Source organism: Medicago sativa, chromosome 5, assembly GCF_051527215.1.
Source record: "Medicago sativa cultivar Bolivia chromosome 5, Bolivia_mono, whole genome shotgun sequence".
Taxonomy (NCBI): domain Eukaryota; kingdom Viridiplantae; phylum Streptophyta; class Magnoliopsida; order Fabales; family Fabaceae; genus Medicago; species Medicago sativa.
Window position 1 is genome coordinate 5,130,667 of NC_140753.1, and position 15,969 is coordinate 5,146,635.

The 15,969-nt window shown below is 32.5% G+C and overlaps 1 protein-coding gene across 1 annotated transcript; it reads right to left on the reverse strand.

Annotated features, from left to right (window-relative positions):
* Nucleotides 1–4,435: 4,435 nt before the first annotated feature.
* LOC146919408 (uncharacterized) lies at nucleotides 4,436–5,824 on the reverse strand. The gene has a single exon (XM_085712763.1). The coding sequence runs from the start codon at nucleotides 5,450–5,452 to the stop codon at nucleotides 4,592–4,594; it is 861 nt and encodes a 286-aa protein (XP_085568889.1). The 5' UTR covers nucleotides 5,453–5,824; the 3' UTR covers nucleotides 4,436–4,591.
* Nucleotides 5,825–15,969: the final 10,145 nt, after the last annotated feature.

Sequence of the window (15,969 nt, forward strand, 5' to 3'; positions counted from 1 at the left end):
ATGATACGAGTGCTTGATAAGTGGAGTTTGATGACATGGGTTAAAATGAGTCACTATAGGATGCGAATGAGATTTAGTTTAAGATTTTTTTCAAGGGTCAAAGTTACTGTGTTTATAGGATTTATATTCACACACGAAATCAAAATTTGGGGGACCACCCATATCGAGTTTCTGAGTCCTCTCATTTATATAGTGCTCATCCTCCTCCTCATGTGTGAGTACATCAATTCACCCACCGTTTGAACACTCTTTGTCAAGAAGAGTTTTGACATAAGGAGCCGGACGAACCCTTCGTCGAACCTCGGCTCTGATATCATTGTTGGACATGTGGGGAGCCCGGGGGACCACCCACGTTTAGGCAGGGCAACTACTCAAGTGACAGAGACGCCACAATCTTACTTAAAACCTTAAAACAATGGGTTCATGGGTTCTCTCACTTATAAAGTGTTCAACTTCCACTTTTCTTTTCGATATAGGACATATTACTCACACTTACACACAACACATACTACTTATAGTAAAAGTTCAATATAAGATAACATAATATCAAAGGACCGGCGCCTAACCCAAGAAATGTCAACTCTAATTAGAGTATGAACAATCATGTTGGTTTATCTCCACAAAAGCTCTACCAAGAAGTTTCAACTAGAACTACAAAGTCAAAGAGAAACATCCTACAATGTTACCAAGAAGTTTCAACTAGAACTACAAAGTCAAAGAGAAACATCCTACAATGTTGGATAATACAATCAAACTTAGATATGCTAGTCTAAGGACGGTTGAAAATGCGAGTATAAACTTGACAGAATTGTTAAATAATGATATAATATTTAGATGATTAGAATCATTTTTGAGAGACGATACACCTTTTATTATTTAATGACAATAAACTAAACGCGTTAATTTACTATGTATATATATTTTCCAAAATTTAAAAATCATGTTTTTCAAATCATGTTTAATTGAACTTAAAATTAAAAATTGTAACAAAAAAAAAAGAACTTAAAATTAAAAATATTGGTCCCCGTGAGCATAGCTCAATTGGCAGGGACATGCATTATTATATGCACGGGTCAGGGTTCGAACCCCGGACACCTCACTTATTCACCTTAAAAAAGGTGAATTTCAGTCACTAGGCTACTTGACAAAAAAAAAAAAATTAAAAATATTGTACGACGTAAATGACTGTTTGGGACATATCTGAAACATTGAAAAAAATAATGCACGATAAACGGTTCTTTACAATGCCAATTTTAAATATTGTGCATCAACAACAACTATTTACGGTGTATGATTTGTTATTTCTTCATCGTAAATGGACCTATTTATGTGAAGAATATCAAAATTAATTAGGGAGTTACTTTTCCCACCCTATGGCCTTCTCGCGCGCCTTGTAAAATTTCCAAAAATGCCCCTTTGCAGTCCGGATTACGTAATCCGGATTGCATTGGCACCATGAAAAAAAAGGTATAAATGATGGAATTTTGGATTTTGAGGGTGGAGTTCCGTAAGAAGTCCTTTCACTAGGCTACTTGACAAAACAAAAAATTAAAAATATTGTACGTCGTAAATGACTGTTTGGGACATATCTGAAACATTGAAAAAAATAATGCACGATAAACGGTTCTTTACAATGCCAATTTTAAATATTGTGCATCAACAACAACTATTTACGGTGTATGATTTGTTATTTCTTCATCGTAAATGGACCTATTTATGTGAAGAATATCAAAATTAATTAGGGAGTTACTTTTCCCACCCTATGGCCTTCTCGCGCGCCTTGTAAAATTTCCAAAAATGCCCCTTTGCAGTCCGGATTACGTAATCCGGATTGCATTGGCACCATGAAAAAAAAGGTATAAATGATGGAATTTTGGATTTTGAGGGTGGAGTTCCGTAAGAAGTCCTTTCTAAGGGAGTCTTGATCATAAAAACACAAGGACGAAAGCTACGAAAATTGTTTTTGGAATCAGCTTATGTATATATATAGAAAAGTGCCTAGCACAAGATGTGCAAAGGCCAACTGTTACAAGAGGCAAAAACAAATAGCATAGCTGCTGTACATGGCTTTAAAACACATGCAAAACACAAAAAAAAAAAAACCCAAGCACAGAACACCGAGCTGCAGCGCAAACCTGCCCTTGCCATAACAGCTGATACAAAACACAACAGAGCCCTATAGCAGAGCTAAAAAAACAGCCACCTTCATCTTCTATTTAGACATTCTCTAGGATTCCAAGTCCACTCGTAAAAGAGGAAGGAAGCTATCTTAAGTCTACTCAACGCCCAAAACCAAGACACCACTTTGATTTCGTCCACAAACATGTTCAGAATTGGTGCTGGTGCTGTCCGGATTACGTAATCCGGATTGCATCAACACCATGAAAAAAAGGGTGTTTAGGGGGTTTTCGGATTATGTAATCCGAAAAAATCATGTAACGTGCCCTATTTTTTGAGATTTCCGGATTACAAAATCCGGAAAAATCCGTAGCTTATTTTTTCACCGTTTAACAAAGGAAAACACCATTCCGGATTATAAAATCCGGAACTTCAAAGGCATTTTTGGAAAAAATAGGGCGCGCGAGGAAAGCCATAGGGTGGGAAAAGTAAATCCCAATTAATTAATATTCATCGAAGTGGAAGAAGAAAGTGAAAAAAAAAAGTGGGTGAAAGAGAAAAAGTTTTAATGCAGAGGCAAATATGAAAATACGGGGGTGTTTTTGACAGGTGGGTGTATGCCATCAAAAAACTGTTTTGGGCTGTCATTTAAAAGTATGGGCTATCTTGCACTTTGGAAACTGGAGAATTGCTCAATAGACACCTCAATTTCAATCCAGACCGGATCAGAACTCCTGATCATCTGTTTTTGTGTATTAAATCCAATCAGATTGTACCAATTTCGAGATGCATATAGAAAAATCGGCTGTTTTGTGTGTAAAATTCAATCAAATCATAACTTTCAATGGACTTTTTTTAACCAAGTGAGCATATTGAGCAATCATCTAACGACATGGTAGCTAGAGCTTGACCTACATTACAACAGAGGGACCACGTTTACCATAACAAGAGGATGCCCCAAAGCAAAAGTGAAAAATTAATTGTACTACCCAATTGCACAATGAAATCATAAAGGGAAAGCTTTTCTTCCCAACTGAAAATCAAAAAAGGGAAAGAAATCTAACTAATGAAAGTAATGTAAATTGGAAAGGAAATGAAGAAAGCAAAAGGTAAGATAAACGTAACACACTAGCAACTGAGATGGTGATATGAATTTCCGTCAAAGATAATGACTCGTATTTTTGACAGTAAGATAGTGACTCATATGTAGTTAGTTAATTTGTCATCAAATTTTCTCATATGCTTTCATTATCAAACAAGTTAAGATTAAGGGTCTTTTTTGGACCCATCTGCGTGACTTGCGTTACACTTCCTTGTTCAAATTTTTAGCTCTTGAAGTTGAGAGTGGGACCCTTTTTTCTTAACAAGTCCAAACTACTATCCCTTTGTCTCGTCATGTGTTTCCACTTTGATTACCTATCCTTACTCTTTACTCTATTTCTCTTCATTTTAGGTTTAACCTTTAATTAATTTGATGCTTTTTCAAACGGAACTTAAAAGGGAACACCTTTTGTATTTATTACTAGTTGTTTTTTTCCAGGAAAAACAATGCACACGAAAACTATGTAGTACTAACTACTACCTTCGGTCATTTATATAAGAAGAAGAAAATCGATTAAGATCAATAGTATACAAGTTAATTAAGGTAAGAAAACAAATTTTATCAATTAATTCATTCAATGCGACATAAGCTAGTACGGGAAGAAATGTAATATACGTAGTTGTCTCATTGGGATTACATTATTCTAAATTGAGAAGGTCTCCAAAATGTAAAAAGAAACTATCCACACACTTTGCATTTTTAAAACTAAAAGTTTATAAAACAGCTCTTGATAAAAATAAGGCTATTCTCTTATACCTCCTCTATTCCTAAACATTAGTAAAAGTTAATTTATATAGTTCAAAATTTTGATCATATACACTAGTTAACTCGAATGTTTTTATAAATAAAATCAGAGAGAGTAGTAAAAAGACATAAACTTGTTTTTAGACGAAAAACATGAGGTGAAAATACTGTGTTATTCGAGTTTTGTAAATTAAAACTTCCTCCCAAAAAAGTATTTTCTTTCAAGCTATGTTATTTTTTACAAATAATATGGGCTAGAAACGCAAAGAATAATAACTCAGCAGTTGGAATCAAATTCAGCATATCTTCTAATATTTTGTCCAAATGATCATTCGTAAAAACAATTATTTCCGTTTTCTTTCTAATCTAGATTAGTCAATTATTTTCATAAAACCAAAAAATTAAAACAAAATCAAAATAAAAAAAAAATAATAATGGGTTGGTTGATAAACAACAAATGCAAGAAAAAAATGCTGTTTGGAAACACCTCAACTTAACAATCAGCATTCATACATACATACATCCCAAATCTCAAATAAAAATAAATCAGGAAAAAGTATTTTCCTAAAAAAAAAAACTAGTGCTATAAAATCAAAGATTATTAAAAGTAAAAACTCCAAATAATTTTTACAACCTATAAATGATAAGAAAACAAGGCAAAACAGCACGCGAGTCAAAAACCAACAACTCACCATTATCACCACTCACCGAGTCAATCCCAACTCGTCCATCCAACAACGAATCCACAAACCCTACCCGCTTCGAAACCCTACCCGCTATGACCCGACAAACCAACATAGCCCTTCTTCCTCTACCACCACCGGAACTCTCATGTGCTCCACCGCTGCCGGAAAATGTGCAGATCGCCGCCGAACCTTTCCCACCTGGAAACGACCCCACACAAGCTCCACCGTAGGGACCACCACCAGAAGTGGGTCCCAAACAATGAAACCTCATCACTTCATTCCCATCCGCAACACACCTTGCATTCTCCTCATGATTCCTCGACCCGGGTCGGGTTTTCACCGTTTCGCGATACTCTTCAAACCGAGTCACCGTTCTTGAACCATTGTGAACCTTGAAAATCATCTCAACCCGACCCGAAAACGGTTTGGGTCCCCAACTAGTGTGAAAGATTATCTCCACCACATTCCTTGAAGGATGACCTTCATTAAGCTCCGTGAGAGAAGAGAAACGTGGGTCCGGTGACGGCATCGGAATATTATTCCGGTTGGTGGTTGAGTTTGTGCTTCTTGAACGGTTTATGGTAGTTTCAAAATCGGTTGTTGTTGTTGAATATCTTGAACTATGATGTTTTTGAAGCGGTTTTTTGGATTTAGGTTTTGTTGTTTCAACTACAACATCTTTAATATCTTGAACACTTTTTCTACAACTTGCACTTTGTATTCTGTTTTTTGTGTTTGGGTTGTAAACATCTTCAAATGCTTTGGATTTGCATTGCAATGATTTCACCCACCCACCAGCCATAACAATAGAAAAGAACAACGTTTGATGATTTTAAGAAAGAGTTAAACTTTTTTGGGGAGGTTGAGGATATGTTTGTAGTGACAAAAAGGGTTTCAATTTCATAATGTTGTGGTGTGGTGTGAAAGTCGTACTACTACGACAGAGAAAGAATCAGAATGAGAGGAAGTAGTGGAAGCGACATAGCGCCATAATAAATGGATTTTACGACCGTATGGTTTAAGGAAATTATTGTTTTGTCCTTCTGAAGATTTTGGAATTACCCATGTGGTATCTGTCTCATTTCTCGTAAAACAACAAGGGTCATTAATTTTGGAAACAAAATTTGCTCATGACACTGCTGAGAGTGGTTTCATTTTATTTGGTGTTACTTGCAAGTTTGCTTTTGAATCTTGGCCGCATATTTTTAATCGGATGCACGGGGGTTAAAATTTCATGGGGTCATTTTCACTATACTTTGCTTTTTCACTCATTACTTTTTTAAGAGGGTCATTAATTAAGCACTCCACAAATTTATTAACCATTATAAGGGAATGAATTCTCTTCGTTGGATTGGTATCCATTTTCTCTATGGTTACATTTCTACCATAAGCTCAATATGATCTTTCCTCTATTGTTATCAATTTTCTCAATATGGTAACTTACTATTTTGAATTTTTTAACATATCTAAATATGTAAATTTGAGCTAGAAAAATCATTTTTTTATATCTCATTTTTTCTTTCCTATAACAATACCTCATTTTTTTCTTTCCCATAACAATTGAGAAAAATTAAAAGAATTTTACTTGAGAGAATTCATTTTATATCTCTTTTTTTCTTTCTTGTTTCATAATTTAGATGTAACAATTAAGATAAACTAAAAGAATTCTATTTGAGGGAATTCATTCCCTTATTCACCATCTAGGATTATAAGTCTCCTTTAAAGAAATTTTTTGTCCTCGAATCAACACAATAGAAAAGTGCAAATCGAACCAATCAATTTGAAAATTACAAATAATCATTTTTGATTTGGATGTGTTCGGGTTAAATTTTCAGTCAATTGTGCGATTCAATTTTATTTGTGATTTTTGTATTGCCACATGAAGAAAACCAAACCACAAATTCACCTAATTATGGAGATTAAATTAGCAAGTCATTCATAATCAAACACTATTCACTTCAGTTAGCCTAAAACCTTCATCCGTCGTCTCTCTTCTAGTGGCGCTCTCAATTGATTGTATCTCACATTGGCAAGTTCTTCTCCCAACTCAACCAATCATCTCTCACACTCTAATTTTATTTGGAGTTAATCGTTAATTATTGCACATTTTGTTTATCCGCCTTAATGATATTTTGAGGGGTAACCTTGGCGCAACTGGTAAAGTTGTTGTCATGTGACCGTAAGGTCACGGGTTCAAGTCCTGGAAACAACCTCTTGTGTAAAAACAGGGTAAGGCTGCGTACAATATACCAAATGGTGGGACCCCTTCCCGGCAGTGGCGGATCTTCTGAAGAGCCCATGGGAGCCATGGCTCCCCCCAGGTTTTGTATTTATACTATATTAGTCACAAATTTTATCATATGTCACCAGTGTCGTAGTGGAAATTGAAGGAGATATGCTTCAAGAGGGCGTGGGTTCGACTCCTCTTGTCTCCTTTTTCTGCATATTTATAATGCATTTTTATTTTTATTCACAAAAAAATACTTGGCAGGACTCGAACCAATGCTCTTGAGATCTCTTGAGATAGTTTTATGCGCCTTGCAATACATTTCAATTTGTGTCTATTTTATGAAACAACTTGTATATATAAGTTATCATTATTTGGCTCCCCCCACTTTTTTAGTCAAGATCCGCCACTGCTTCCCGGACCCTGCATATGCGGGAGCTTCAGTGCACCGGGTTGCCCTTTAATGATATTTTTAGTTTATTGTTGTAACTAGTTAATGGATGCAACTAATAGGAGTGTTCAAATCCAAATCGATTCAACATAAAAACCGCAAATCGATAAAAATAACTGAGAATCGAAAAAACAAGATAATTTTGGATGCATTTGGACTTTGTTTTATTAAAAACCGTTAGGATTGGATCGGATTTTGTATCACTTTTTCAAAACCGAAGTGAACCACACTAATATATTGTATGTTGATTTCTAATCTTATATATTGCATTAATTTAATCTATATTATTACTGTTTCATATGTTTCGAATATATTCTTTCATTTTAATCATGTAATGTTAATTTTTTAATATATATTGTATGTGTTATATTTTGAATCAAACATACTCCCTCCGTCCCTATATATAAACACTCTTTTATTAGATGTAAAAGGTGCTTATATATTGGGACGGAGGGAGTATTATTTTACCATGCATGTATGTGTAATATTGACACACATAACGAATTTATACGTTGCATTTTAGCTATCTAAAAATCAATCCAAATTAAAACGTATATATTTGGATCAGATTAAATCAATTTTTTTCAGAACAATCATCCAAACCGAATCATGCGATTGTTGTTTTGGATTAGATGACTTTTTGTCTCAAAATCAATTCAAACCGCACCGAATCAAAATTGTTGCCAGATTTTAAAATTATATTTTGTCTCACAAAAAATCAAACCAACCAAAACATCATTGATTTCATTTGGTTAAATTTTTAAAAAAAAGTTCAATCAAACCAAACCAAACACAAGTTTTTTCTTCTTCTTGCGGTTCATAATGAGATACACGACTTATTGACTTCATTGATATGTCCAAAAAGGGAAAAATGGAATGAATTGATCTCAAATTTTTATAAGATTTTATGATTTCTGCCTCCTCTAAGGAACAGCTTAATTCTAGGAAAAATGGAATTTCCACGACGATGGCAAAACCCTCTGATATTATTTGAGAATAAAAATTCTTATTATAGCCCCAAAATGGATTTTTGTTAGAATCATTAGCCGAAATGATTAAATGATTCTGTTGATACATTCGAGTAATTAAACGTTTTACAATTAGTGTAAACAACATTAAAACTACTACTAGTAGTACAATTAAAAAGAAATGAGAGAGTACTCTTATTAAGGTCGGGATTAAGGAGAGCATATTGAGTTACTTATTGGAGTCAAAGACTTTGAAAATGTAAGCTTCGTGGCTTTTATGGCTGTCAGTTTAAGAAATTCAAAAAAAATTAATGTTGACAGGTTCACTCATTCATTTTTTTGGCAGTAGGTTCATTCATTCATTCATTTTGCAGTAAGATGGGAGTATTTTTTCGGTTTTTATACTGGAAAAATGCCAACAATTGGGAGTATTTTTTCGGTTTTTATATGTGTTTGACTCAATTTTTTTTGTCGGTTTCTTATGCATAGTCTAAATGTTTCTATTTCGACCGTGAAAGATAATCATATTTAATGTTTAAAACGTCTCAAATAGGGATTACTCCCTCCGTTCCTTTTTAAGTGTCACTTTTGAAGAAAAATTTTGTTTCAATTTAACTGTCACTTTCAAAGTTCAATGCAACATTAAATGTTGTTTTACCATTATTACCCTTAGTTATTTATTGTGGAGAGAGAAGTATATGAAAGAAGATATTAAATGAATAAGGTCATTATGGTAAAAGTATAAATTATTGTATCAAAAGTAGTAACATTTATTTATTGTCTTGGTATGTGTAAAATGTCAAAATATGACAATTAAAAAGGAACGGAGGTAGTACTTTAGTGGAGTGATCTACGAAAAATAAAAATATATAGAATTTTCTCTTACAAACTTATATACATCTTTTATAGGAATTTGTTAAAGGAAAATGCTAAAAAACACTCTTATAATTAGGGTATTGGTTAGAAGGTGAAAATAGAAATATTACATTGAAAAGTGATGAATTTGACCTTTTAAAAATTAAGAGTTACTACTTGTTAGCATAACTCTTTATTATTAAAAAGTATCCTTGGTGACATTGTTGCTTCTTGAAATGAAAGTGACCATTACTGAGCTGCAGTATGCCAGTATTGGGTCGTCAGCTTGATGTTTCAATATGCAACAGTTAACTAATTAAGGATTTCTCACTTCCCCAGTTGGTTCAACGATTTAAGAGTAAATTTAAGGGAAAGAGTAAAGAATTTTCCATTTACTGATTGATTTATTTCAAGTTCATTACGTTTACGTATGCAAGCACTCCAGTTTAATGAGCTTGAATTGTCACCAATATGAACGCAGGGGTCGTTTTTTCCATGCAATCCACTTTTTTCTTTCTTTATTTTGAATATATATTTTTTAATTACTAGACATAGGTGCAAAACGTTACAGCTATAGGTAAGATAGTACTTTAAAAAGAAAAAAAAATGTAACATCATGGGAGTTTGTAATATGAACAGTGTGGTGTGGGGAATAGAAGAATTGAAAGAGAATGGAAACCTGGCAGAGAGTTGGGAGGGAGAAAGCATCTAAAAAAGCACTGAAATTTAAACTATAAACACGACTGATTTTCTTCCACTAGTAGGACTATAATTTTTGTTTTTTAGCCGAATTTAATAATCATGTATGGAACGCCTCCTTGAGTTCCATTAGAAGCAGACAATTATCTTGAGATAATCAAAGCTTAATAATGTCATGCCATGATGTTAAACCACCAAATGGTCCAAGACTTGAGGATTTGCGCCTAAATGCGAAAAAGTCGTTAAAATAGTCAAAAGTTACAAATTGAATTAACGCACGGTGATTTATGCCTATCACATTAACAAAAGTTGGATAGAGTGTACTAAAAAAATTGTAAATAGGCATGTCATTGTGAATAGATGGCTTCGTGGCAGTCGGATGTTTAGTTGTGGTCGTTATGACTGAGAGAGGAGCGATTTTGGTGGCATGTTGAGTTGATTGATCAATAGTAATTGTCACGTTAAATAAGCTTCCATCAATTTCATTTATCCCTTTCCTCAAAAAAAAAAAAAACAATCAATTTCATTTATCCCATTAACACCATCAAGACCTCCCCTTTCTTGATCACAACGACAACAACCAAACATTCGACCACCACAAAGCCACTTATTCACAGTGACCCTGCCTTCGGTAGTAGTATTTCTTGGGCGTAAAAAATTACCCTAACCCTTAACTCTTTTGATGAACATTGGTTCAAGTCTTTTGAGATAAAAATTATTGTTATGACCAAGAATACCACAACATAAACAAAAGACACCTAGCTTCTCGTACTCGAAGTGAACATTAACAACACTTCCATCTTCATTCTCAAAAACCATGATCCTCTTCAAGAGTTCATTCAGCTTGAATGCCACTTGAATCCTCATGTACATTCCCCATGATCCATTGTAGTTGTTTTCGTCACACTAAATAAATTGACCAAGGTGACTTTCAACTAGCAAACCAATGGACTTATTCATGAATCCAAATGGTAGATTGAATAATTGATTTCGTAAGATAATATCTTCAATGGTGCCAACCGAAATCCTCCAATCACGAGTGCTTAACACAGTAGTAAACGACCATTGTTTCTTCTTCAAATTCAGGATCTTGATAAAAGGAGAGACCAACAAATTACTTCTATTCATTCCTTGCATCAAGCAAATCACAATCCTCCCATTTAAGTCCATTTCTTTGTAAAGCATCTCGAGGATTTACACCTATTAAGGAAACTAAGTGATGTATTAATTTGACTATTGCGTGTATTCTTGTTATAAAACTAACCTTTAATTTTCTATAAGACACAGTGCAATTGAAAATATTGATATTGCTCGTTTAAACAACTTCACTCAAGTTTGAATCTGAGACATTATATTTGTGTGCGTGATTTTCACGTTGTGTTTGCAACTTCGTATACAAGAAAAAAACCTTTAATTAGTGTTTTTAGCAAAAACCGTTAAAAAAATTGAGAGGAAAAATATTAGTTAAATAATATCACCTTGATGTAGCAAAATGGTTAAAGATATTTATATATTTATAAATGACTTATATTTATAGGTATTTTCTTTTTCAAATGATACTTAAATTTAGAGACATATACATTATACAATATAAAAATTGAAAAAGAAATACAATACACTGTACTAAGGTTAATGGAAAAATATTATTATTTCATTGATTTTATAAATAAAACACAATCTATTTTGTTAAAACGACTAGTAAGGTAGGATAGATTGAGTTTACAAATGCAAAGTGAAATTTAGATATGAATTTGAAAAATGTTCATGTCATGTTCTCATGGCCGGTCCAATAGATTAAGAGACCTAAATCAAAAAAAAGTTATGAGGCCTTTTAAAAATATTTTTAAATAAAAATACCTATAGAAAACATAAAAAAAAAAAAGAATTTTGTATAGATCAAAATTCGAGCAAAAAAAAAGAATTTTGTATAGATCAAAATTTGAGCTCATGACCAAGAGCATTCGAGGCCTCTCTAATAACCAATTAAACCATGAAAATGTCTATAGTTGATTTGCTATACTATATATTTATAACCAAATTAGTTTTCTTCAGACCTTTTTTTATCCGAAAATTTTGAAGCTTAAAGTCCTTGCTGGGTTGTTTGGCCCTTAGACCGGCCCCGCATGTTCTGAAAAAGTACATAAAAATATTTACTATAAATTTCATGTACTACTAACTAAGAGTACTTTTATTATTCGAAAACCTAAAATATATGGTGGTGGTGGTTGGAAAAAGGGAATAGGAAGTGAGGTGGGGGAGTGCGGGTGGAAATGTTGCCAGCCTTTGTTGTCACGCCTGCGGAATCCATTCGACCTTAGTCCCGGGAAATGGGTACCTATAGGCGTGCTTTCAAAATCGATGTGCAAGTGCAATGCAACCAACGACAATCTCCAAAATATGCTTTTACTCCATTTTTAAAATTTAAATTCTTGTTAACATAGTAAGGGTTAGATAAATTGCCAATTTGCCACCTGAAATTATATCCATTTGAAATTTGTGAATAGAAAGAAAAAAAATACTACAAACTACTACCTTGACCGGTGATTACAGTTTGTCCATTCAATTGCTTCATCCGTCCCAAAATAAGTTATTTAGTTTGACTATATACAATATTCACATAAAATATTGTTTTTTTTAACAAGCAAAAATGAATTATATTACCACAAACATCATAATTGTTGCAGCACAAGGTATGCCAAAACAATCACAGAAAGATCAAAATTCTGTCAATACAAAGTCAGTCGATGCCCATACATACAAGTGGACTCGACCACCAATTATGCGTACCAAAATTAAATACCACATTATTCGCTTTCAACCACCACAAAGAGCATGATTTTACATTATCCAACAAGTGTGGTATAGAGCTTTGTCGATTCCTGAATAGTCTGTCATTCCGTTCTTTCCGTTCTTTTCACATAAAATATTGTGACCATATTTTTTTTTTTTTTGAAGGATGTGACCATATTATTTTAGTATTTATATAAAAACAAATGTTAACATATAAGATGATGTTGGTTTTGTCACAACGAATATATAAAATGACGTTGATTTTGTCTCGATGAATATATGCACAAATATTAAATATGCACAAATTTTATATAATACTTTGACCATACCGATATTTTTCTAATACTATATAAAGACAAACGTACGCACATTATATTTTAACCAAAGTTAAAAAATCAGATGTCACACTGTTGATTCGAGGATTATTCTCATACTAGACTCAAAAATTCTAATTCATGGAGATACCCTAGAGCACCTACTGATATCTCTTTCATTAAACAATGACATCCGGGCACTTGTTAGTATAACCTTAAAATTATACAAATAACTCTTTTTAAAAAAAAGGTTAAACTGCACTTTTCGCTCCATAAGTTTTAAAATGTTGCGATTTTGGCCCCCTATTAAAAAAATAGCAATTTTGGCCCCTTTCGTCCCAAAATTGCTGAGAAGACACCACGTGTCCCAAAAAGGGGGTCATAATCGCAACTTTTTTAGAAGATAAGGGGTCAAAAGATCATATTTCCTTTATGTTAGGGATCAAAAACGCATATTTCCCTAAACATGGGGGGTCACTTTTGTCATTTTTTTAATAGGGCGCCAAAATCGCAACATTTTAAAACTTAGGGGGCGAAAAGTGAAGTTTTGCCTAAAAAACACTTTCAATTGTACAATCTAATTAATAATATAAGTATCACTTTCAATTTAATATATTTCACACTTGGCAGTTTGTACTTATATTAATGGATGATATACCGATACTTTTTTTGTCAAGTAGTTTAGTGGATAAAAATTCACCTTTTTAGATGAATAAATGGAGGTGTTCGAGGTTCGAATCCTGACCAATGCATATATTATGGAATGTTCCTATATATATGAGCTGAATTCAAGTGAACAATACTTCATGAGAGTAACATAACATTCTTTCTTTTTTATTCATACATTTTTTTCAAAATATATATTTTTTACTAGGGAAAGAATCTCGAAGCATTTCATTAGATAATAAAGTCACATAATACATTTGTAAAAAAAAAAAAAGTCACGGAATACATGACAATATATCAATAAACAATTGAGAACTAACTTCTAATAAAATTGTTTGTGCTAATTCTTGAGCGCCTCATTTGATTGCCTCTGACTAAACTCAACCGTAAAGTCGCTAAAAGTTCAATCTATATAAAGTGATCAAACATTAATTAGATCTCTCTCACACATTTAAATAATATGAGACCCCATTTATTCATACATTTCTTTCCATCTATATAAAGTGATCAAACAAGTCGATTATTTCCCTCAACAAACAAGTCAATTATTATGGGAGACAAGTATTATCATGTACACAACTCTTGTAAAAAGAAAAATCAGAGTACATAATTAGGTCTCTCTCACACACATTTATATAATTTCTATGTGACTTTTCATCAAAGCAAAATATTAATGGAGGTAAGAAAACATGATAAAAGGGATGAAAAAGATTACTCCCCCATTTTAATTATTTTTTTAACAAAATACATATGACAAAAAACACACAGACCATAGTACCCAAAAAAAGTAGTTAATACTAATTCTTCATCCAAAACTACAGTTATACCATCAGTAATGGATTTTTTTTGTATGAATTTTCGGGGAACTAAAAATGGTAGATGAGTGCAATAGAATTCTTAGGAGGTCACCACCAGTCTTAATAAAGCTCTCACCCAAACGCTATTTTATTTTGTGAAATTAAACCTTACAAATAAAACATAGATATTTAACTAAATTTAACAATTATTACACTTTTTTTGTCAAAATAAATAAATTAATACACTTTAAAATTGTATTTTGTTTATGAAATTAATGTTTTAAAATAACATTTCTGTTTATGAAGAGGACTATAAAGAGCAGGATATCAATTTATATCCGTAAGTAGGGATCTCCACAGAGATTGTCCTATTTGAGGACGCGATGGCTGGATAATATTTCTCCGTGAGAGGAAGAAAGTCTCCTCCAGGGTGGTTTGGAGATAGGGTCGGATCATATCCCCACCTCACGGGAACCACACCCCAGCTAGTTTATTGAAATAAACAATCATATGTACTACATATTTAAGTATTTTATGTTATGTTTATTTGTCTTTTCACATAATATGTGTGTATATATATATATATATATATATATATATATATATATATATATATATATATATATATATATATATATTTCTTTTGTATGTAATTTTAATGTTGTCTTAATTCTTCATTTGTTTCATGATTGAATTTTAAATATTTTTACTACTCCCAATTTGATTGAATATAATAACAAATTAATTATGTTTTTATATTGATTGGTCTCCGTGGAGAGTCTGGAGAGCACTTTGACCGGGAGGGGGGAAGACGGAGATCATTTTTATTGGTGGAGATGGATAGCGGGAGAGTGCCACCTTGCTACAGCCTCGTTGACATCTAAATTAGGGAATACTACTTTAAAAAAAATTGATCAATAAAAATCAAATAAACATTTAACGAGTTTAAAGGTTTGACACCGACAGTGGAGAATGGTGTAGAATATCTTTACACCGTCGTGCAATAGAAACCCATCATCTTGCCATGTATGCATAGTTTGTAATCATTTGTTAAATTTAAATATCTATCTAAAGTCATTGTAAAGCTAATTTACGTTGACATCAATATTTTTTTCTCATATTTTAGAGAGATCACAATTAAAATTTATTTATTTAATAAAGATAAAAAAATGTATTTAACTATAATATTGTTCAAAGTAAGGGTTCAGCTTATAAAAAAAAAAAAGCTTATTTTAAAATCAAACGGATCACACTAATTGAAAATGGCTATACTGTATACAAAAACTTTTTTGAATAAGCTATTTTTTAAAATAAGTTGTTTTAAAAAAAAATTGTTTTGCATAAAATAAGTTGTTTTAAAATAAACTGTTTTGAATAAGTTGTTTTTTAAAATAAGAAGTTTTGCATAAAATAAGCTGTTTTGAATAAGCTGTTTTTTAAAATATGCTCTTTTGAATAAGTTATTTTTTAAAATAAGTTGTTTTTCATAAAATAAGTTGTTTTTTAAAATAAGTTATTTTGCATAAAATAAGTTGTTTTAAAATAAGCTGTA

What these genes read in the sequence shown, in the direction of transcription:
- LOC146919408 (XM_085712763.1), bottom strand. Translation starts at nt 5,452, where the DNA reads ATGGCTGGTGGGTGGGTGAAATCATTGCAATGCAAATCCAAAGCATTT.